Raw genomic sequence first — 24,880 nt, forward strand, 5'->3', positions numbered from 1 at the left:
ACCTCCACTTTCATATTCATTTCCTTTCAGTCGAAACATGGCTGCAGCTTCTCAGCAGGACTCTCTGGAGGAAGAACTAACCTGTTCCATCTGCCTGCAGATTTACATTGATCCGGTGATACTCACCTGTAACCACAGCTTCTGCCGAGCCTGCGTTGAAAAACTGTGGAAAGAGCCCGTTTCTGGCAGTTACTCCTGCCCACAGTGTCGAGCAAGTTTCAAGGTGAGGCCCCGCTTAGAGAAGAACTTTCAACTAGCAAACATAGTTCAGAAATACAAGGGCCTGGGTCTGTCCCAGGATGTGGTTCCCTGCAGCTACTGCACCAAGAAGCAGCGTCCTGCTGTTAAAACCTGCCTGAAATGTAAAATATCGATGTGCTCCATACACCTCAAACCACATCAAGTAAACATGGCATTTAAAAGCTGCCCTCTTGTGGATCCCATCGTCAATGTGGCTGGTGAAAAATGCATAGAGCACCAAGAGCTTCTGAAGGTTTACTGTAAGGACGATGAGGTCTGCGTCTGCAGTCTCTGTGCTTTAGTAGGAGACCACAAGGGTCACAACCTAATCAGCATCAATGAAGCAGTGAAGGAGCTGAAGGTATGTGTGCATTCGTGAAAATGTATCTGAGTTTAATTCAATATATAAAGTGCAACAACTTGGAATGACTCTATCTCTGCTGCTCCCCATTAGAATAATTTGGATTATCAGCGAGTGAAGGTGAGGATTAACACCATCACTGTGCAAGGAACTCTGGAAAATCTTCAGAAAGAAAAGGAAAATACTTTGGTAAGCTTGAAATCTGCAGCATGAAATAAGCTTCTGTAAAATTACTGAATTCTTTAGCTTTAGCTGTATAAAAAGTTTCCTATTACATTCACCCCTCCCTGTGATACCCCTCTGGGCGCCATCTCCTCCCTCGCCCATTCTACCCTTACTAAAGCTAGTTCCCAGAATAGGTTATTGTACCGATGATCTTCAAGTTTACTCCTGATAATATTTTACATGGAATGGAAGCAAGACTAATGGGCCTATAGTTTCCTGTGTCTGTTTTGTCATCGTTTTTGAATATGGGCACCACATTAGCCTGTTTCCAATCTACTGTTACCTCTTCAGGGTGTAGTGAGTCTTTCATAATCGTTGTCAGAGCCTCACAAATCTCCTCTCTAGTCTCTCTCACAATTCTGGGATAAATACAATCTGCCCCTGGGGATTCATTTGTATTGAGTCCATTTAGCCTGTCCAGGACTTCCATCTCATTTATAACCAAGTCACTGATTTTATTTGGGATATCTTTGTCTGGAGAGGGCATGTTGCTCATGTTCTTCCCTTGTGAATAGTTGGAGGAAGTATTTTCAGAATATTTTCTATTTTCTGCTCATCCACAGCTTTGATGATTATTGTCCCTGTTTTCAGGTAGGAACGGGGCAGCAGCTCTCCAAATTCAACAACTACAACAACTTGCATTTATATAGTGTCCTTAACATAGAGAAATGTCCCAAGCCACTTTACACAGGTGTAAGGAAATAATGGACACCAAGTCAAAGGCGGAGATATTAAGAGGGGAGACCAAAACCTTAGTCAAAGAGGGGCTACAAAATACTTTACTGAATGAAATGTAGTTCGATGCGGTAGGCTCACGCCCATGAGGACTTGGGCTGAAGCTGCCCCAAATTATATTTCAAGTTGGGCTCTTACAGTGGGCAGGGAAAGAAGACCATCAGCCCATCAGTCTGGGCTGGATTGGAAAGTTCTCGAGGTGACAGGACAGTGTCTAACCCTGTCGGTCTCACCGCAGACGATCCATTCTTTGAATCCTCCATTGGCTGTACTTTCTCTCCATTTAATGACACAACCGCAGTGATGGGATATATCTGATGAAGATAGTGTGGTGTGTGTAGACTGACAGGATCTGTACTGTATATATTACTAAAACTTTCCTTCTGAAGGAGATGATGAAGAAAACAAAAAGAAGCATTGAGGAGAAGTATAAAGCTCGCAGGCAGCAGATTGAAGATGAAGAGAATAAAGTTTTAAAACAGCTGAACAGAGAGCAGAGCCGTGTGACAGCAGTGATTGATGCCAGAATTCTCAAGCTGCAGAATAAAGTGAAAGAGTTTGAGAAATCTTTGACTGACCTAAATAACCTGTCAATAAATGAAGATGTCCTGTTTATAAAGGTAATGAATGGACTGCTTCTACCGGCAATGGGCTGCTTCTATTGGCGATGGGCTGCTTCTATTGGCGATGGGCTGCTTCTATTGGCCATGGGCTGCTTCTATTGGCCATGGGCTGCTTCTACCAGCAATGGGCTGCTTCTATTGGCAATGGGCTGTATCTACCGGCAATGGGCTGCTTCTATTGGCCATGGGCTGCTTCTACCGGCAATGGGCTGCTTCTATTGGCAATGGGCTGTATCTACCGGCAATGGGCTGCTTCTATTGGCAATGGGCTGCCTCTGTTGGCCATGGCCTGTTTCGACCAGCAATTGGCTGCTTCTACAACAACAACAACTTGCATTTGTATAGCGCCTTTAACGTAGTAAAAGGTCAGAAGGTGCTTCACAGGAGCGATAGCAAACAAAATTTGACATCAAGCCACATAAAGAGATATTAGGTCAGGCGACCAAAAGCTTGGTCAAAGAGGTAGGTTTTAAGGAGCATCTTAAAGGAGGAGGGAGAGGTAGAGAGGTTTAGGGCGGGAATTCCAGAGCTTAAGGCCTAAGCAGCTGAAGGCACGGCTGCCAGTGTTGGGTTGATTAAAATCGGGGATGTGCAAGAGGCCAAAATTGGAGGAGTGCAGAGATCTGAGGGTTGTAGGGCTGGAGGAGGTTACAGAGATAGGGAGGAGTGAGGCCATGGAGGGATTTGAAAACAAGGATGAGAATTTTTAAATCAAGGCGTTGCCAGACCGGGAGCCAATGTAGGTCAGCGAGTACAAGGGTGATTGGTGAACAAGACTTGGTGTGAGTTAGGATACGGGCAGCAGAGATTTGGAAGAGCTCAAGTTTATGGAGGGTGGAAGATGGGAGGCCAGCCAGGAGAGCATTGGAATAGTCAAGTCGAGAAGTAACAAAGGCCAGGCAATGACCATCTCCAACAAGAGAGAGTCCAACCACCTCCCCTTGACATTCAACGGCATTACCATCACCAAATCCCCCACCATCAACATCCTGGGGGTCACCATTGACCAGAAACTTAACTGAACCAGCCATATAAATACTGTGGCTATGAGAGCAGGTCAGAGGCTGGGTATTCTGCGGCGAGTGACTCACCTCCTGACTCCCCAAAGCCTTTCCACCATCTACAAGGCACAAGTCAGGAGTGTGATGGAATACTCTCCACTTGCCTGGATGAGTGCAGCTCCAACAACACTCAAGAAGCTCGACACCATCCAAGATAAAGCAGCCCGCTTGATTGGCACCCCATCCACCACCCGAAACATTCACTCCCTTCACCACCGGTGCACTGTGGCTGCAGTGTGCACCATCCACAGGATGCACTGCAGCAACTCGCCAAGGCTTCTTCGACAGCACCTCCCAAACCCGCGACCTCTACCACCTAGTAGGACAAGAGCAGCAGGCACATGGGAATAACACCACCTGCACGTTCCCCTCCAAGTCACACACCATCCCGACTTGGAAATATATCGCCGTTCCTTCATTGTCGCTGGGTCAAAATCCTGGAACTCCCTTCCTAACAGCACTGTGGGAGAACCGTCACCACACGGACTGCAGCAGTTCAAGAAGGCGGCTCACCACCACCTTCTCGAGGGCAATTAGGGATGGGCAATAAATGCTGGCCTCGCCAGCGACGCCCACATCCCGTGAACGAATTTTTAAAAAAGGGATTGAGCAGCAGATGAGGCAAGGGTAGCGATGGGCATTGTCATGGAGGTGGACGTAGGCGGTCTTGGTGATGGCACGGATATGGGGTTGGAAGCTCATCTCAGTGTCAAAAAGGATGCCAAGGTTACGAACAGTCTGCTTCAGCCTCAGGGGGCCAGGGGGAGGGATGGAGTCAGTGGCTAGGGAATGGAGTTTGTGACGGCTAACGAAGACAATGGTCTTGCCAATATTTAGTTGGAGGAAATTTTTGCTCATCCAGTGCTGGATGTCGGAAAAGCAGTGTGACAAATCAAAGTCAGTGGAGGGGTCGAGAGAGTTGGTGGTGAGGTAGAGCTGAGTGTTGTCAGCATACATGTGGAACCTGACATTGTGTTTTCGGATTATGTCGCCAAGGGGCAGCGTGTAGATGAGAAAAAGGAGGGGGCCAAGGATGGATCCTTGGGGGGCTCCAGTGATAACAGTGCGGAAGTGGGAAGAGAGGCCATTGCAACTGATTCTGTGGCTATGACTGAATAGATAGGAATGGAATTGGGGGGGATGGGGGGCAGTCTGACCCAGCTGGATGACAGAGGGGAGGCATTGGAGGAGGATGGTGTGATCAACCATGTCAAAGGCTGCAGACAGATCGAGAAGGATGAGGAGGGATAGTTTACCACGGTCACAGTCACATAGGATGTCATTTGTGACTTTATAAGGACCGTTTCAGTACTGTGGCAGGGGCGGAAACCTGATTGGAGGGATTCAAACATGGAGTTTTGGGAAAGATGGGCACGGATTTAGGAGGCGACAACATGTTCAAGGACTTTGGAGAAGAAAGGGAGAGTGGAGATGGGGCGGTAGTTTGCAAGGACAGAGCGGTCAGGGCTGGGTTTTTTGTGGAGTGGGGAGCTGAAGGCAGATTTGAAGGGGACAGTACCAGAGGAGAGGGAACTGTTAACAACATCAGCTAACATAGGGGCCAGGAAGGGAAGTTGGGTGGTCAGCAGTTTGGTGGGAATAGGGTCAAGGTAGCAAAAGGCGGATCTCATGGACAAAATGAGCTCGGAGAGGGCATGAGGGGAGATAAGAGAGAAACTCGAGAAAGATGCGAGTTTAGGGCTAAGGGCAGGGGGGGAATCTTAGGGGAAGTTTGGCTTGGTGGGCTAGGGGAAGGGAGGGAAGCGGCAGAGGCAGCTGAATGGATGGTCCCAACTTAGTGATAAAGAAATCCATGAGCTTCTCGCACTTTTTGTTGGAGGTGAGGGTAGAGGGGACAGGGGAGAGGCGTTTAAGAAGATATATTTTAGTGGAAGAGAGAAGCCAGGGGTTATCTTTGCATTCCAGGATGATCCTGGAACAGTCATCAGTTTTGGCAGAGGAGAGCAGGACCCAGTAGTGTTTTATGAGATCCAGCCACATGTGGTGATTAATGGCTAAACCAGTTGTCCACCATAAACGATCAAGTCTGTGTCCCTTGGACTTCAGGAAGCGAAGGTAGAGGCCGTACCAGGGGGAATGACCGGAGTGAGAGAGAGAAATGGTTTTAATGGGGACAAGGGTATCAAAGATGGAGGTGAGGGTGTGATGGAGCTCCAGAAATGTCGTGGTGAATGGAAGGCCAAAGGCTAGACAGATGGGAATTTGAAAATGCCGTTGTAAGTGACTTGGGGAAGAGCATTTTCCAGGGACAGACACTGAAGGAAGTGGGTTGGGAAGGGGAAGGGGGATGTGAATGGAGAGGGACATAAGGAAGTGATTAGAGATGGCCTTATCTGTGATTAACACAATGGGAGTAGAGAGACCACGTGAGATGGCAAGGTCGAGAGTGGCCGTGAATACAGGTAGGGGAGTTTAAATGGAGAGAGAGCTTAAGGAAGGATAGGAGGACAGTGAACTCACAGGAGAGAGGGCATGATGAGCCAAGGTCACCGAGGATGAGAAGTTGCTCGGTGCAGAGGCTGAGGGAGGAAAGCAGTGAAGATACCTAGGTGAGAAACATGGCATGGTACATGGGTGGGCCGTAGACAATGAGGATTTTAAAGGAGCGACGAGAGGGGCAGAACAAGGTTAGATGCTCAAAGGAAGAGAAGGTGCCAGAGGAGTAAGGGGACAGACCAAGGTGTAATTTGGTGATAAGGACAACACTGCCACTGCGACAGTCTGGGTGGGGTAAGTGGTGAAAGGTATAGCCAGGCGAGGCGGCTTCATTAAGAGCGAATGTGTCATCACCCATCAGCTAAGTTTCCATCAAGGCCATGAAATCGAAGCAATCATCCACAATCAGCTCATGGGTGTCAAAGGCCTTGTTCATAAGTGAAGGGACATTCTGGAGGGAGATGCGGAGAGGCGGTGATAGCTGGTCTGCTGGCAGAGTCCACAGGGTCAGTGCTGGGAGTGGTGAGTGGCACGGGAAGGAGATTGGCAACGGGCTGCTTCTACCGGCAACGGGCTGCTTCTACCGGCAACGGGCTGCTTCTACCGGCAACGGGCTGCTTCTACCGGCAACGGGCTGCTTCTACAGGCAATGGGCTGCTTCGACGGGCAATATTTTGGTAGAACCAGGAGACATCAAAATTTGTGGGCCTGTTCTAGAGCGGCCTCCAACAGTCCCTTTAAAGGACCGCTTGTTAGGCTGCTCACCGCCTGGAACAAATGGTTGGGAAGGTTCTTACAACTGGCGTAGGATCCTGGTTCTCTTATCTAATCAGCTTCCCGCTGGAAACAGGAGGGCGTGCTGCTCGCCCATTTACAGGCCCACCTGAAAATTGCATCAGGCAGGTCTTGGGCATCCCTGGGGCAGCTGAGATTCCCACTCTCCAAATTTTTAAAAATCAAATGCCTTCTGAAAATTTCTATATACAACTCTATGATTCCCTCAAAAAATATCCAATTAACTTGGGCATGCATGATGTGTCCTCTATAATGGTTTTTCTATAACACTGCTAAATCTCATTCTCTGGTGCACATTCTGCGTATTCTATCTGACCCCAGTTTTCTCGGTTTATTTTATTACTGAGATTTCAGTCGATTACAGCCGGGTAAGTGAAAACCAGCTTCATATCATTCAGTTGACAGTATGTGAAAAGTTTGTCAAACACTGGACAACTGGGCGAAGACTTTCCACCCAACAGCTGCTCAATGTTCCAGTAGAACAGGGGTAGGTGGGAGGGGATACGATCCACTACATTGCTGTTTCTTTGCGCCGCCCCTCCATTTAACAGTGCCCGGGCCTGGTGGTGGACATATATGTATGATCTGATAGCTATTACAGAGACATGACTGCAAGATGACAAAGGCTGGAACCTGAATATTCAAGGGTACTTGACATTTTGGAAGGACAGGAAGCTAGGAAAAGGTGGAGGGGTAGCTCTGTTAATTAAGGATGACATGAGTATGATCGAGAGAAATGATTAGTTTTAAAGACCAAGATGTAGAATCAGTTTGGGTAGAGATAAGAAATAGTAAAGGCAAGAAGTCACTTGTGGGAGTAGTTTATAGGCCCCCTAACAGTAACCACACTGTAGGACAGGGTATACAGGAAGAAATAATGGGGGCTTGTGAGAAAGGAACAGCAATAATCATGGGTGATTTTAATCTACATATAGATTGGAAGAATCTGATTGGCAAAGGTAGCCTGGAAGATGAGTTCATAGAATGCTTTTGGGACAGTTTCTTAGAGCAGCACATTCTAGAGCCAACCAGAGAGCAGGCTGTTCTAGATCTGGTAATGTGTAATGAGACAGGATTAATTAATGACCTCATTGTAAAGGAGCCTCTAGGTAGCAGTGATCACAATATGATTGAATTTCACATTCAGTTTGAGGGAGAGAAGAGTAAGTCTAAGACTAGTGTTTTAAACTTAAATAAGGGCAATTATGAGGGCATGAAGACAGAGCTGGCTAAAGTGAACTGGGTACTTAGGTCAAGGGATACGTCAGTAGATATGCAGTGAGATAGTTCATAACACTCAGCAAAGATTCATTCCAGTGAGAAAGAAAGACTCGAGGGGAAGGACGCACCATCTGTGCTAACTAAGGAAGTTAAAGATAGTATCATAATGAAAGAAAAAGCATACAATTCCGCGAAGATTAGTGGCAGGTCATAAGATTGGACAGAATATAAAAAACAGCAAAGAATGACTAAAAGAATAATAAGGAGGGAGAAATTAGAGTACGAGAGAAAGCTAGCTAGAAATATAAAAACAGATAGTAAGAGTTTCTACAGGTATTTAAAAAGGATAAGTGTAAGTAAAGTGAGCGTCGGCCCTCTAGAGAGTGAGTCTGGGGAATTAATAATGGAGAATATGGAAATGGCGGATGAATTGAACAGATATTTTGCGTCCATCTTCACTGTAGAGGATACAAATAACATGCCAGAAATAATCATGAATCAAGAGGTAAAAGGGGGGAAGGAACTTAAAACATTTACAATCACCAGGGAAAGGGTTCTGAAAAATGTATTAGAACTAAAAGCTGACAAGTCCCCAGGTCCTGAAGAACTTCATCCTAGGGTCTTAAAAGAAGTGGCTGCAGAGATAGTAGATGCATTGGTATTAATTTCCCAAAATTCCCTAGAATCTGGACGGGTCCCATTAGATTGGAAAATAGCGAATGTAACTCCTCTATTCAAGAAAGGAGGGAGACAGAAAGCAGGAAACTACAGGCCAGTTAGCTTAACATCTGTCATAGGGAAAATGCTAAAATCTATTAGTAAGGAGGTTATAGCAGGGCACTTAGAAAATCTCAATGCAATCAGGCAGAGTCAACACGGCTTTGTGAAAGGGAAATCACGTTTGACTAATTTATTAGAGTTCTTTGAGAAAGTAACAAGCAACGTGGATAAAGGGGATCCTGTGGATGTGGTGTACTTGGATTTTCAGAAGGCTTTTGACGAGGTGCCACATCAAAGGTTACTACACAAAATAAGAGCTCATGGATTAGAGGGTAACATATTAACTTGGATAAAGGATTGGTTAGCTTACAGGAAACAGAGAGTAGGCATAAATGGGTAATTTTCAGGTTGGCAAGATGTAACGAGTGGAGTGCCACAGGGATCAATGCTTGAGCCTCAACTATTTACAATCTATATCAATGACTTGGATGAAGGAACCAAATTTTTGGTTGCTAAATTTGCTGATGACACAAAGGCAGGTAGGAAAGTAAGTTGTGAAGAGGACATATGGAGTTTGCAAAGGGATTATAGATAGGTTAAGTGAGTGGGCAAAAATTTGGCAGATGGAGTATAATGTGGGAAAATGTGAACTTGTCCACTTTGGCAGGAGGAATAGAAAAGCAGTATATTATTTAAATGGAGAGAGATTGTAGAACTCTGAGGTACAGAGGAATCTGGGTGTCCTAGTACATAAATCACAAAAAGTACAGCAAGTGATTAGGAAGGCAAATGGAATGTTGTCATTTATTGTAAGGGAAATGGAATATAAAAGTAGAGATGTTTTGTGACAGTTGTACAGGGCATTGGTGAGACCACATCTAGAATACTGTGTGCAGTTTTGGCCTCCTTATTTAAGAAAGGACATAATTGCTTTAGAGGCGGTTCTGAGAAAGTTCACTCGACTGATTCCTGGGATGAGGGGGTTATCTTATGAGGAAAGGTTGGACAAGTTGGGCCTGTATACATTGGAGTTTAGAAGAATGAGAGGTGATCTTATTGAAACATATAAGATCCTGACGGGACTTGAAGGGGTAGATGCTGAGAGAATGTTTCCTCTTGTGTGAGAGATTAGAACTTGGGGCCTCAGTTTAAAAATAAGGGGTCTCCTATTTAAGACGGAGATGAGGAGAAATTTTTTCTCTCAGAGTGTTGTGAGTCTGTGGAACACCCTTCCCCAGAGAGCGGTGGAGGCAGGGTCATTGAATATTATTAAGGCTGAGTTAGATAGATTCCTGATTAACAAGGGAGTCAAAGGTTATAGTAGGTAGACGGGAAAGTAGGGTTGAGGTCACAATCAGCCATGATCTTATCAAATGGCAGAGCAGGCTCAAGGGGCCGAATGGCCTACACCTGCTCTTAATTTGTATGTTCATATGTATATAATGGGTGGGCTTATGAATGAAAGGCATTTGAGAGACATATATCCACGAACATATTTCCCAGAATTCACATCATTGGAGTACTGGATGCAAGAGGCACCTTTTAGGTCCAGGCACCATAGTTCAAAGGTTAGTGAAGGGACCCCAAGTGTTTTTCCCACCGAGGCTCTGTGTAATCCCTCTCAGACAACAGCTATGCACAGGGTCTAGGAGGTAGGTGTAAAGTATTAAAAAAAAGGAATTTCCATTTTACCGACAGCTGCCTTATGCTGCAATAGGCCACCTGCCTCAGCAAAAACCCCCACCTCTCAGTTCAGTGGGACCCCCTGATGGAGACGATGGAGACCACCATCTCTATTCAAATAACCTCAAGGCTGGAGCTTCGGCCCAGAGTCAGGGGAGCAACTCCATGGCGGCCAAAAGTCTCCCCTCGTTGATGTGCCCCAGTCAACGGGGCCGAAAAGTCTATGTCACCTTCTCCATTTTTATAAAATTCCCAGAGATAGACGCTTGTTTTAATCTGATTTCTGGGTTTATCCTCCATCACTAAAGTATGTTCCATACCTCTCTGCGTGAACTGGAGCACAGCTGATTACACCTGTAAATCTGTGCACACTGATTCGAAAAGTTACTGGACCGTACTGCACCTCTAAAAATAAACACATGGATCAAATATCAGCATTACACTGAAAATGACTATCCCATAGATTACTCCATGTTGTCTGAGTTACTGAGGGACCAGACCCAGACCCAGGTCCCAAGGTTAAATCTACATGTCGTATCTAAGCTTTCTGTGATCCCTGCAATCTATATTATTCCTCTAGAATGAACAATTTGGTTGAACCTTTGGATAAACCAAAAATTGCCGAGCTGATAAAGTATCCTGTGGAGCAGGAGAAAGTGCTGAGGGACCGAGGAGAGATGATTAGACTCTGTAAGTAACCCCCATGAATGAATACGAATCTTATTGAGGATGGCTTTACTTATTAGAGCAGAGAGGTCACAGATCAGGGGGAGAAACCCAACAGTAAGAAAGTTGAAACAGTAATTAACACTGACAGACCCACCATGAACCATATTGGTTAGTGATGGCCATTAATCAGGCCTGGTAAGATGTTTGAATAGTTCCCATTACATTACACATCCCCACAGCAGCCGCTTTACTTCAATCAGGGTGCTGTGTTGAAATGGGATTTGGAAAGATATGTTTGGAGATCATGTGGGCTAATACCCTGGGCTCAGCAGCCAAAGGAGCCCCCAAACTGGCCCATCGACCTGCAATTCCACCTGCACTTGCTCTCCCTCACTTGTGTTCTGTGCTACTTATAACTCAATATCTTAGTGACAAATATTTTAAAAATAAATTGATGTGCTAGTTACAACTTTAGGGTTTTGTTTTCGATATTCGCTGGTCACCCGTGGAAGTGTTCTGAGCGTCGTTATGTTTCGAAGTGTGCCTTTACTGCCCCATGTCTAACTACAAGATAGTGTAACCATGCGGGTAACAATAAGACCCCCCTTGTGATCTAAACTGGATATTCCTGTCTTTCATATTTGTCCCCATGTGCCTCTCCAAACTTTTTGAAGGCGGAACGATGAAGCACCTGGTGAGATGAGGCCAGATATGAATCGTTAAACTGCTTTATTGCACAGCAAGTGAACATGCAGAGCAACAGTTATGAACAGACTACTTGATTCAATCAGTGGAACTTGTGTTCATGGAATAATACAAAATAATCAATACGTTATGTTTCCCCATTCAGTGCTTCAACTCGCTTGACTTAAACAAAATAACTACCCTCCTGCATTCTCCTCCTGAATCTAGCCAAAGCTTGACCTTGCAGCATTCAGTTTGAAAACCTGATTGGCTTTGCAACTTGTGCCAGATCTGACTGTGAATTTATTTTCTGTCGCTGTTTGTAACTCCATGGGGTAGATTTTCATCCTCATCGCCTGGGAGGTAATCTGGCAGAATGAAAATCGAGCAGTTTCTATAAAGGGCAGGCAATCCGCTCTGCCAGATCACTGCCCAGACGATGAAGAGCAAAATCTATCCTTCCTGTGTTCATGGGTGGATGGGAAGGACCACTAGACAACCCCTGCTGGGCATCGGACACCTATACTTGGTGATTTATGTGGTGTTAATAATCCTGAATATTAGCATGCCGACATCAGTATTTTGTAGAACTTGTTACCCTCCTAATACAAATGTTTATAAAAAAACTGAAATGGCTTGATGGTCGATTAAAAAAATGAAATTATTTTCTTAAAAGGTTCATAATGAAACTATATGAAAAGCAATAATGCTACTGAACTGTAAAGCTTTCAAATTTAAAGTAACACTAATCTTTCTTTCCTATAGAGCACAGGTTTAAAATCAGAGTTCATAATTAGCTGCCTGGTTTTTGAATGGAGTTTGTGAGTAGCCTAGTCAGCAGAGATTTTAAGCAAAGGTAGAAAGCAAGGGAGGAAAGGAGAGGTTAACTTCTATTTGGAAAAGTCCCAATGTAGTGGGTGTGAGGTGTTTACTGATTTTGCAGACGATATAATAACTTGCTTATTATTGATAGACTTTGGTGAAAACTACTTCAATATCGAGCATGTGTATACCATCCATCCAGGTGCTTTTTTCCGAAATGCACTTTGCTTCAAACCCCCGACTTTTAAAAATAACTCTTTTCCCAAATTCTTCCTGAGGAAAAATGGCACAAAAAATTCCAATGCATGACAGGTGCATCCCTGATTAAGTGCCAGGATGCGTCTGCCCAGAACCTCCATCACTGATCCCACCAAAATTCATTTAGGTGAAATTTTGAGCCATTTCCACCATCTCCAACATGATCCCACCACCAAACACACCTTTCCCTCCCATCCCTTCCTAGGATTCCGAAGAGACCATTCCCTCCATGACACCCTGCATCACTCCTCCATCACCCCTACCACCTGCTCCCCTTCCCCTGGCAGCTTCCCATGGAAAAGCAGGAGATGCAACACCTGTTCATTGACCTCCTCCCACACAACTGTCCAGGCCCCCAAATACTCCTTCCAGGTGTGACAGCAATTTACATGTATTTGCTCCAACCTTTTTTTTTATTCGTTCACAGGATGTGGGCGTCGCTGGCAAGGCCGGCATTTATTGCCCATCCCTAATTGCCCTCGAGAAGGTGGTGGTGAGCCGCCTTCTTGAACCGCTGCAGTCCGTGTGGTGACGGTTCTCCCACAGTGCTGTTAGGAAGGGAGTTCCAGGATTTTGACCCAGCGACGATGAAGGAAGAGCGATATATTTCCAAGTCGGGATGGTGTGTGACTTGGAGGGGAACGTGCAGGTGGTGTTGTTTCCATGCGCCTGCTGCTCTTGTCCTTCTAGGTGGTAGAGGTCGCGGGTTTGGGAGGTGCTGTCGAAGAAGCCTTGGCGAGTTGCTGCAGTGCATCCTGTGGATGGTGCACACTGCAGCCACAGTGCGCCGGTGGTGAAGGGAGTGAATGTTTAGGGTGGTGGATGGGGTGCCAATCAAGCGGGCTGCTTTATCTTGGATGGTGTCGAGCTTCTTGAGTGTTGTTGGAGCTGCACTCATCCAGGCAAGTGGAGAGTATTCCATCACACTCCTGACTTGTGCCTTGTCGATGGTGGAAAGGCTTTGGGGAGTCAGGAGGTGAGTCACTCGCCGCAGAATACCCAGCCTCTGACCTACTCTCGTAGCCACAGTATTTATATGGCTGGTCCAGTTAAGTTTCTGGTCAATAGTGACCCCCAGGATGTTGATGGTGGGGGATTCGGCGATGGTAATGCTGTTGAATGTCAAGGGGAGGTGGTTAGACTCTCTCTTGTTGGAGATGGTCATTGCCTGGCACTTATCTGGCGCGAATGTTACTTGCCACTTATCAGCCCAAGCCTGGATGTTGTCCAGGTCTTGCTGCATGCAGGCTCGGACTGCTTCATTATCTGAGGGGTTGCGAATGGAACTGAAAACTGTGCAGTCATCAGCGAACATCCCCATTTCTGACCTTATGATGGAGGGAAGGTCATTGATGAAGCAGCTGAAGATGGTTGGGCCGAGGACACTGTCCTGAGGAACTCCTGCAGCAATGCCCTGGGGCTGAGATGATTGGCCTCCAACAACCACTACCATCTTCCTTTGTGCTAGGTATGACTCCAGCCACTGGAGAGTTTTCCCCTTGATTCCCATTGACTTCAATTTTACTAGGGCTCCTTGGTGCCAGACTCGGTCAAATGCTGCCTTGATGTCAAGGGCAGTCACTCTCACCTCACCTCTGGAATTCAGCTCTTTTGTCCATGTTTGGACCAAGGCTGTAATGAGGTCTGGAGCCGAGTGGTCCTGGCGGAACCCAAACTGAGCATCGGTGAGCAGGTTATTGGTGAGTAAGTGCCGCTTGATAGCACTGTCGATGACACCTTCCATCACTTTGCTGATGATTGAGAGAAGACTGATGGGGCGGTAATTGGCCGGATTGGATTTGTCCTGCTTTTTGTGGACAGGACATACCTGGGCAATTTTCCACATTGTCGGGTAGATGCCAGTGTTGTAGCTGTACTGGAACAGCTTGGCTAGAGGCTCAGCTAGTTCTGGAGCACAAGTCTTCAGCACTACAGCTGGGATGTTGTCGGGGCCCATAGCCTTTGCTGTATCCAGTGCACTCAGCCGTTTCTTGATATCACGTGGAGTGAATCGAATTGGCCGAAGACTGGCTTCCGTGATGGTGGGGATATCGGGAGGAGGCTGAGATGGATCATCCACTCGGCACTTCTGGCTGAAGATGGTTGCAAACGCTTCAGCCTTGTCTTTTGCACTCACGTGCTGGACTCCGCCATCATTGAGAATGGGGATGTTTGCAGAGCCTCCTCCTCCCGTTAGTTGTTTAATTGTCCACCACCATTCACGACTGGATGTGGCAGGACTGCAGAGCTTTGATCTGATCCGTTGGTTGTGGAATCGCTTAGCTCTGTCTATAGCATGTTGCTTCCGCTGTTTAGCATGCATGTAGTCCTGAGTTGTAGCTTCACCAGGTTGGCACCTCATTTTTAGGTACGCCTGGTGCTGCTCCTGGCATGCTCTTCTGCACTCCTCATTGAACCAGGGTTGATCCCCTGGCTTGTTGGTAATGGTAGAGTGAGGAATATGCCGGGCCATGAGGTTACAGATTGTGCTGGAATATAATTCTGCTGCTGCTGATGGCCCACAGCGCCTCATGGATGCCCAGTTTTGAGCTGCTAGATCTGTTCTGAATCTATCCCATTTAGCACGGTGGTAGTGCCACACGACACGTTGGATGGTGTCCTCAGTGCGAAGACGGGACTTCATCTCCACGAGGACTGTGCGGTGGTCACTCCTACCAATACTGTCATGGACAGATGCATTTGCGACAGGTAGATTGGTGAGGACGAGGTCAAGTAAGTTTTTCCCTCGTGTTGGTTCGCTCACCACCTGCCGCAGGCCCAGTCCAGCAGCTATGTCCTTCAGGACTCGGCCAGCTCGGTCAGTAGTGGTGCTCCTGAGCCACTCTTGGTGATGGACATTGAAGTCCCCCACCCAGAGTACATTTTGTGCCCTTGCTACCCTCAGTGCTTCCTCCAAGTGGTGCTCAACATGGAGGAGGACTGATTCATCAGCTGAGGGAGGACGGTAGGTGGTAATCAGCAGGAGGTTTCCTTGCCCATGTTTGACCTGATGCCATGAGATTTCATGGGGTCCAGAGTCAATGTTGAGGACTCCCAGGGCCACTCCCTCCTGACTGTATATCACTGTACCGCCACCTCTGGTGGGTCTGTCCTGCCGGTGGGACAGGACATCCCCAGGGATGGTGATGGAAGAGTCTCGGACGTTGGCTGAAAGATATGATTCTGTGAGTATGGCTATGTCAGGCTGTTGCTTGACTAGTCTGTGGGACAGCTCTCCCAATTTTGGCACAAGTCCCCAGATGTTAGTAAGGAGGACCTTGCAGGGTCGACTGGGCTTGGTGTTTTGCCGTTGTCGTGTCCGGTGCCTAGTGGTCCGATGCCGGGTGGTCCGTCCGGTTTTATTCTTATTATGACTTTTCGTAGCGAGATTTTACAACTGAGTGGCTTGCTGGGCCATTTCAGAGGGCAATTAAGAATCAACCACATTGCTGTGGGTCTGGAGTCACATATCGGACAGACCGGGTAAGGGCGGCAGGCTTCCTTCCCTAAAGGACATTAGTGAACCAGATGGGTTTTTACGACAATCCGGTAGTTTCATGGCCATCATTACTGATACTAGTATTTTAATTGCAGATTTTTATTTAATTAATTGAATTTTAATTAATTAATTGAATTTAAATTCGCCAGCTGCCGTGGCGGGATTTGAACTCATGACTTTGGATTTTAGTCCAGGCCTCTAGATTACTAGCCCAGTAACATAACCACTATGCTACCGTACCTAGTATACTGTATCCACTGCTCACAGTGTGGTCTCCTCTACATCAGGGAGACTAACACAGATTAGGTGATCGCTTTGCTGAGCAGCCTCTGTTCCGTCCACATGTGCAGCCCTGAGCTCCCTGTCACTCGTCACTTTAATTCCCTGCCCTGCTCCTACTCTGATGTCTCTGTCTTTGTCTTTGCTCCAGTGAAGCTCAACACAGCTCAAGGAACAGCACCTCATCTTTCAGCACAATACACTGTACACACAGGGTTCAACATGGCAGCTGTACATATTCACATGAAAACACTTGGAAACAGATTGCTGTAACATGAAAAGGGAGCTGCCATATTTAAAACCCTCAGTTACTCTGCCAGGAGTGAGAGACAGTGATTTACTCTGCTGTCTCCCACTGAATTTAAAACCCTCAGATACTCTGCCAGGAGTGAGTGACAGTGATTTACTTTGCTGTTTCCCACTGAATTTAAAACCCTCGGTCACTCTGCCAGGATTCAGTGACAGTGATTTACTCTGCTGTTTCCCACTGTATTTAAAACCGTCGGTCACTCTGACAGGATTCAGTGACAGTGATTTAATTTGATGTCTCCTTTCATTCACAGACGGACAGACACCGACTCTGGATCCAGACACAGCACATCCTTCCCTCATTCTATTTGACAGTAACAGCACTGTGTTGGCAGCTTGTGATACACAGCCATACCCAGACAGTCCAGACAGATTTGACAGCAAAGGACAGGTCCTCTGCTCTGCAGGAGTGAGCTACGGCTGCTCCTATTGGGAGGTGAAGCCCAGAGTAAACGTGGGATGGAAGGTCGGAGTCTGTTACAGGAGCATCAACCGGAAAGGACGGGGTAATGAATGTTCACTGGGACAGAATGATAAATCCTGGTGTGTTCAAACAGGAATGTTCTCATTTACAGCCTTGCATAATCGTAGTAAAACTAAACTAACTGGAGAGTGCCCCACCACAGTGGGAGTGTTTGTGGATTTTGATTGTGGAATAATCTCCTTTTACAGTGTGTCAGGCAACAGTCTAACCCTCTTGCACACTTTCCACCAAACATTCACTGAGCCTCTTTATCCAGTGCTGGAGATTGCTAGTGGTACAGTGCTGACCATCAGTGGGGTATCACTAATATCTCAGTAAAATCGGCCAGATTTTGCTGTAATAATAACAGCGCCTGAACGACACAGGCCATTATTAATGAACAAATCAGCCAGCAACTTCTGGCTGGGAAGAAATACCCCGTGAATTGCGAATCACCACGTTACTGACCGATTTGCGCCGATTCGCCGTTAGCTTCGTGAAATCGACATTTTGCGCTTGACATCCCCGTGATTTTCATGAAGTTGCAGCATTTGCATATTAATTGCCCATTAAACTCGCCACAGAAAATTAAGTCTCATAATCAACAACGTTAGTACCCTTTCAACAACATGATGATTGTTAATGATTGCCAGTCAACCTCGCTTGCCCAGAAAGTAAACAATTAGAAGCATGGAGTCTCATTCCTTCAGGTTGTGAATAGTTTTAGGAGATTTTAAAAATGTCAAATATTTAATTTTTAAATTTTTTTCTCACTTTTCCTTTCTGTCTCTTTTTTCTTTCTCTTAATCTAATCTTTCTTTCTCTTTATTTATCTTTCTGTCCCCGATTTGACATCAAATTCACCCTCCTTCTTAATCGTTCCTCTGTTTATTTCTCAATCTTTTAATCTCATTGGTTAAGGATATATTATTCGTCCCATTGCTCACCAAGGTCCCAAATGCCCCATTGGCCTTGTTGCACCAATATCAACTTGCACTTCCAGCAAATTTGTCGTCACCTTCAGAGTCACAGAGGGAGCAGTGCGTGTAAATGACCGTGGCTGCGGGTCCTCATGCAGTAGGTGGCACCACTGCCCGATTATTTCTTCAGTGAAGCGCACTCTTCTTTACATATCTCCTCACTAAAAGTCCTCATATGACCTGTACTGCCTGTGTTTTCTATAGGGGAGGTAACAATGTCTGGTGGGGTCCATCCTCTTTAAATCTGCCTGATTTGCTCCATCCTGTGCTCCTCCTCCGTGATAATAATACACAAGAGTATACCCATAGGGAATGCCATAACTGCTCGTGTGAAACCCTCACTGCGGGGATGGTAAATCTCCAGTTGGTCTCACACTGTCAGAAACAGTGACGGGCAAGCCCAGGTCTGCCGAGGCAGGATGCTGAAAATAATCACAGCAAAATGACGATCCCAGTTGCAGAAATTGCTACTGAAACTCTCCACAGTCTTCAGCCTCTCAAACTCCTCACTTCTGCCTTTCACCATTGAACCAGGCAACAGCTACACCTTATAAATTCTCAGTCTAACTTACCCTGAACAGGTTTTGATAGTAAAAGCAGGAAACTCTGAGCTGCAGTGCCGCTGGCCCTCATTATATTGTATGTAAATGAGCTCAGTCAGGACTTGGCCAATCGGGGGAATTCTGGGGGATCAATTTTGGGTCAAAAAACCAAGATGAATGACTTCCGCAGCATTTTGGTACCGAAACAAAATATTACTTGCCCCGATTAAGGTGATCACCAAAAAAGCCAGAGGAAACATTTTTTTACGCAGCAAAACGATCTGGAATGCATTGCCTGAAAGGGCGGTGGAAGCAGATTCAATAGTGACTTTCAAAAGGGAATTGGATAAATACTTGAAGGAAAAAAAATTACAGGTCGATGGGGAAAGAGCAGGGGAGTGGGACTAATTGGATAGCTCTTTCAAAGAGCCGGCATAGGCACAATGGGCCGAATGGCCTCTTCCTCTACTGTACCATATTATAATACCATGAATATACACTGAAATTATGCTTAAAAGGGCGTCGAATTTCTAGGCCAAAGTATTTAAGATCAGCATCTTAGCAGCCCCTCTCTTCCCTTCTAAATGCCATTGGAACAAATCTGGCAACACTTGTGGGTCAATTCTTTAGTTTGACTTTGATGAAAATGACCACGTGCTACAGGACATGATGTCTTTTGACTTATTCTTGTCCCTTTACTTATTTGTCCTCTTCGGACTGACTGAGGATCCACAAGACGGTGATCATTATAAGGAGTGTGAGTGGAGAACACACAATGTGATGTTCCACTTATTGTATGAATGTGGTTCATCCCGTAAACCCCCTCCACCCCCCGCCCCTCCCCCAAAACTCCTCGGTGGAGAAGATGTTGCCTTTCTCTGATAACCCGCTTGGGTTTGGTATCTCACTTGTTGAGGAATTGCCGGTGTAGTCCTTTGCCTTGACAATCTATGGTACATCATGGAGAAATGGCAAAACATCACATCCACCCAAGCGTGTCGTTATTTTTAAATTGAACATATGAACTTAGGAATTGCTAGACGAGAAAAGACAATGGCCAATCTCGTTCAGCTTCAACCATCCTGATAATTGCATGATACAACGTTAATAAAGTTGTTGACAAATCATAGCAATCAATCTCCATCAATTAATTACAACAGTCCGAGAAATGACACGAGGAAAACCCCAGTGGTGGAGAGCTTTGGGAACCATTGGTCCAAAGTCAGTTGTTCCTCCCAAGCATGCTACACTTACCAGATGTTATGTCTCAAATTACTCAAATTGCTTGCAAGCACTTTATTATTCCAGTCCTGGTGGTGTTGATGGCGAGTTCCAGGTGCCTGTGGATTGGCCTGATCCCTGACCTTTTTCTCGACTGCTCGGAGATCCCAATCCAGCTCATGTTTACTGATAATCTGCCACGCTTTACAGGAGTTTGTTTATATTCTGTAATTTGCTTCCCTGCTCCTCTGCTGAAGTGAATTACTCTTCGTGGGGTACAGTTACACAAGGGCTGGCAGCTCTCTGCCATCTTGCCTAAGTGGCCATTCTTCCCCTGTAAATCTAGGTGATGTTGGTGAGCTATTCAACTATCATCGGCATCTCAGTTGACCCTAATCCTGTCCTCATTCAGCATCTACACATGAGCTCTTCCCCTCCCCAGTTCTAGGATCAAGTGTGTACATGTGTCTTCATCATTGACTGGTCTGATGTTCCCCAGATCAAGCAGGGTCTGCGAGGTGGATGGACATGAGTATGAGGCTTTGTGCTGTAGCATAAGTATGTCTGTATGTTGAATTAATGTCAGAAAACTGAGGTTATTTGATATCTGTACTCCGCCACTAAATGGAGGATCGTTCTAGAAATGCAAGGGAACATATTTGAGGTTACAGCCCAGTCATTTCTGATTGGAAACATCACTTGATTTACACCCTTCCAACTTATCCCTGGCTTCTGTTATTCTATACACCAACAGGGCAGTGTGATCCAATGCCCACATCTACAAACTCTATCTGAACCTGTTTAGATGAAGCTGATGACTCGAGCCTTTCCCTCCTGAAACGTGTGAATGGTCAGACAGGTGAATGGTCAGACAGGTGAATGGTCAGACATGTGAATGGTCAGACAGGTGAATGGACAGGAAGGTGAATGGTCAGGAAGGGGAAAGGTCAGACAGGTGAATGGCCAGGCTGGTGAATGGTCAGACAGGTGAATGGTCAGTCAGGTATATGGTCAGACAGGTGAATGGACAGGAAGGTGAATGGTCAGGAAGGGGAAAGGTCAGACAGGTGAATGGCCAGGCAGGTGAATGGTCAGACAGGTGAATGGTCAGACAGATGAATGTTCAGACATGTGAATGGTCAGGAAGGTGAATGGTCAGTCAGTGTGAATGGTCAGACAGATGAATGGTCAGGAAGGTGAATGGTCAGACAGGTGAATGGTCAGACAGGTGAATGGTCAGGAAGGTGAATGGTCAGGAAGGGGAAAGGTCAGACAGGTGAATGGTCAGACAGGTGAATCGTCAGCCAGATGAATGGTCAGATAGATGAATGGTCAGACAGGTGAATGGTCAGTCAGTGTGAATGGTCAGACAGGTGAATGGTCAGTCAATGTGAATGGTCAGACATGTGAATGGTCAGTCAATGTGAATGGTGAATGGTCAGTCAGTGTGAATGGTCAGACAAGTGAATGGTCAGGAAGGGGAAAGGTCAGACAGGTGAATGGTCAGACAGGTGAATCATCAGCCAGATGAATGGTCAGACAGGTGAATGGTCAGTCATTGTGAATGGTCAGACAGATGAATGGTCAGACAGGTGAGTGGTCAGTCAGTGTGAATGGTCAGGCAGGTGAATGGTCAGACAGATGAATGTTCAGACATGTGAATGGTCAGGAAGGTGAATGGTCAGACAAGTGAATGGTCAGACATGTGAATGGTCAGACAGGTGAATGGACAGGAAGGTGAATGGTCAGGAAGGGGAAAGGTCAGACAGGTGAATGGTCAGTCAGTGTGAATGGTCAGACAGGTGAATGGTCAGACAGGTGAATGGTCAGACAGGTGAATGGTCAGGAAGGTGAATGGTCAGACAGATGAATGGTCAGACAGGTGAATGGTCAGTCAGTGTGAATGGTCAGACAAGTGAATGGTCAGGAAGGGGAAAGGTCAGACAGGTGAATGGTCAGACAGGTGAATGGTCAGTCAATGTGAATGGTGAATGGTCAGTCAGTGTGAATGGTCAGACATGTGAATGGTCAGACAGGTGAATGGTCAGACAGATGAATGGTCAGTCAGTGTGAATGGTCAGACAGGTGAATGGTCAGGCAGGTGAATGGTCAGACAGATGAATGTTCAGACATGTGAATGGTCAGGAAGGTGAATGGTCAGACAGGTGAATGGTCAGACATGTGAATGGTCAGTCAGTGTGAATGGTCAGACAGGTGAATGGTCAGACAGGTGAATGGTCAGTCAGTGTGAATGGTCAGACAGGTGAATGGTCAGTCAGTGTGAATGGTCAGACAGGTGAATGGTCAGACAGTTGAATGGTCAGTCAGTGTGAATGGTCAGGCAGGTGAATGGTGAATGGTCAGACAGGTGAATGGTCAGTCCGTGTGAATGGTCAGACAGGTGAATGGTCAGTCAGTGTGAATGGTCAGACAGGTGAATGGTCAGACAGTTGAATGGTCAGTCAGTGTGAATGGTCAGGCAGGTGAATGGTGAATGGTCAGACAGGTGAATGGTCAGACAGGTGAATGGTCAGTCAATGTGAATGGTGAATGGTCAGGAAGGTGAATGGTCAGACATGTGAATGGTCAGGAAGGTGAATGGTCAGACAGATGAATGGTCAGACAGGTGAATGGTCAGTCCGTGTGAATGGTCAGACAGGTGAATGGTCAGTCAGTGTGAATGGTCAGACAGGTGAATGGTCAGACAGTTGAATGGTCAGTCAGTGTGAATGGTCAGGCAGGTGAATGGTGAATGGTCAGACAGGTGAATGGTCTGTCAGTGTGAATGGTCAGACAGGTGAATGGTCAGGCAGGTGAATGGTCAGACAGGTGAATGTTCAGTCAATGTGAATGGTGAATGGTCAGTCAGTGTGAATGGTCAGACAGGTGAATGGTCAGACAGGTGAATGGTCAGGAAGGTGAATGGTCAGACAGGTGAATGGTCAGTCAGTGTGAATGGTCAGACAGGTGAATGGTCAGACAGGTGAATGGTCAGTCAGTGTGAATGGTCAGACAGGTGAATGGTCAGACAGTTGAATGGTCAGTCAGTGTGAATGGTCAGGCAGGTGAATGGTGAATTGTCAGACAGGTGAATGGTCAGACAGGTGAATGGTCAGTCAATGTGAATGGTGAATGGTCAGGAAGGTGAATGGTCAGACATGTGAATGGTCAGACAGGTGAATGGTCAGGAAGGTGAATGGTCAGACAGGTGAATGGTCAGTCCGTGTGAATGGTCAGACAGGTGAATGGTCAGTCAGTGTGAATGGTCAGACAGGTGAATGGTCAGACAGTTGAATGGTCAGTCAGTGTGAATGGTCAGGCAGGTGAATGGTGAATGGTCAGACAGGTGAATGGTCAGACAGGTGAATGGTCAGTCAATGTGAATGGTGAATGGTCAGTCAGTGTGAATGGTCAGACAGGTGAATGGTCAGGCAGGTGAATGGTCAGACAGGTGAATGTTCAGTCAATGTGAATGGTGAATGGTCAGTCAGTGTGAATGGTCAGACATGTGAATGGTCAGACAGGTGAATGGTCAGACAGGTGAATGGTCAGACAGGTGAATGGTCAGACAGGTGAATGGTCAGGAAGGTGAATGGTCTAGTTGCTGCATCAAAGGATGTATAAACTGCAGAAAGCGGGAGGCCAGGTTGGTCCTCGGTGGTGACCATTGCAGGGAGTCTCTGATCCATCATCCTTGGGTTCCCCATCCTTTGCCCCCTTCCCCTGGAGTCCAAGCTCAATCCAGGAAGTTCCTCTTTGCAATAATTCATACGTTCCCCACGCACTGCACCAGATACTGACATACTCCCAGGAGGCCAAACATATCTCAGCTGAAATGATTTGGGCCATGGGTTGGAAACGCTCAGCACTGGGCCCTCTGATACTCTGTCATTTGTGATTTGTTACTAGTTTGTGTTTATAATTTTAAGCCATCTTAGTTCACACTCTCGTTAAAGTTCGCCTTTCCCTTCGGAGAACCGTTCTGACATTCGTTCCTCACCCTGTCGTCAGATTGTGGACAGAGTGGATTATTCTTCCTAATTTTCTTCTATCTGTGAAGATCCTTTCCGTGTTATATATTAAATGTTGTGAGTGTTGCATTGTAGTTCAGCTGTAGTGATCAGTTTTAATAAAAATAAAACCTTTGTGTGAATATCCGACCAGGAACATGGTGTTTGTTTTCATTGATGATATTTTTCTGTGAAGTTTATGCTTATCAAGGTAATGGATGTTATTGCTGGGGAATGGAACACTTGTCATTTTTGTTACATCAAGCGCATCCAGGTCAGGTACAGCACGGGTCAGATACAGAGTAAAGCTCCTTCTACACTGACCCATCAAACACCCGCAGGGCAGGTACAGCACAGGTCAGATACAAAGCAAAGCTCCCTCTGCACTGCCCCATCAAACACTCCCAGGTCAGGTACAGCATGGGTCAGGAACAGAGTAAAGCTCCTTCTACACTGTCCCATCAAACACTCCCAATCAAATGCAGCACACGTTAGATACAGAATAAAGCTCTCCCTACACTGGCTTGGCAATATTACTTGGCCCCAATCTCAGAAGACTGCAGCAGTGTGACATTTTTCCACTTCCCGCACCAGTCACTCTGCAGCCTCTCTGAATGATGCTTCAGCATTGTTTAGTGTTAATGGCCATTGCCCACCAGGAACTGGATTGAACATGTTCAAACTCAGTTTTGGCAGGGCCCTTACAGCCAACAAACAGAGGAGATTTACATCAAAGCACAGGGCAATGGGAAGGACTGAGAGACACCAGTCAGTGGGCAGGTACCTTCCTGAGGGAGAGAGACTGAGAGATGCCAATCAGTGTGCAAACATCTCCCTGCCAACCTAGAATCAAAAACTGACCAACAACTTCAAAACAGGTGACACTGTCTTCAAAGAAAGAAAGAATTTGCATTTACATAGCACCTTTCAGATTTTTCAGATAGCCAAAAAGCATTTCACAGCCAGAGTTACGTTTGTGCAGTCACTATGGTTAGGTGGATGAGTATGCTGACTACTTTGCAC

At 46.2% G+C, this 24,880-nt stretch overlaps 1 protein-coding gene across 1 annotated transcript; it reads left to right on the forward strand.

The window, feature by feature from the left end:
* The first annotated feature begins 35 nt into the window (after positions 1 to 35).
* On the forward strand, positions 36 to 17,541 carry LOC137331190 (E3 ubiquitin/ISG15 ligase TRIM25-like). Its single transcript, XM_067994801.1, has 6 exons — positions 36 to 601; positions 695 to 790; positions 1,951 to 2,181; positions 6,580 to 6,605; positions 10,702 to 10,811; positions 16,896 to 17,541. Exons 1-6 carry the CDS (start codon positions 38 to 40, stop codon positions 17,441 to 17,443), a joined length of 1,575 nt encoding a protein of 524 aa, XP_067850902.1. The 5' UTR covers positions 36 to 37; the 3' UTR covers positions 17,444 to 17,541.
* Positions 17,542 to 24,880: the final 7,339 nt, after the last annotated feature.

The sequence above is a fragment of the Heptranchias perlo genome, chromosome 13, assembly GCF_035084215.1.
Source record: "Heptranchias perlo isolate sHepPer1 chromosome 13, sHepPer1.hap1, whole genome shotgun sequence".
Classification (NCBI taxonomy): Eukaryota; Metazoa; Chordata; class Chondrichthyes; order Hexanchiformes; family Hexanchidae; genus Heptranchias; species Heptranchias perlo.

What these genes read in the sequence shown, in the direction of transcription:
- LOC137331190 (XM_067994801.1), top strand. Translation starts at nt 38, where the DNA reads ATGGCTGCAGCTTCTCAGCAGGACTCTCTGGAGGAAGAACTAACCTGT. An exon ending in AAGCAGTGAAGGAGCTGAAG is followed by an intron (nt 602 to 694) that starts GTATGTGTGCAT and finishes GCTCCCCATTAG; the next exon opens with AATAATTTGGATTATCAGCG. An exon ending in AGGAGAGATGATTAGACTCT is followed by an intron (nt 10,812 to 16,895) that starts GTAAGTAACCCC and finishes TTTCATTCACAG; the next exon opens with ACGGACAGACACCGACTCTG.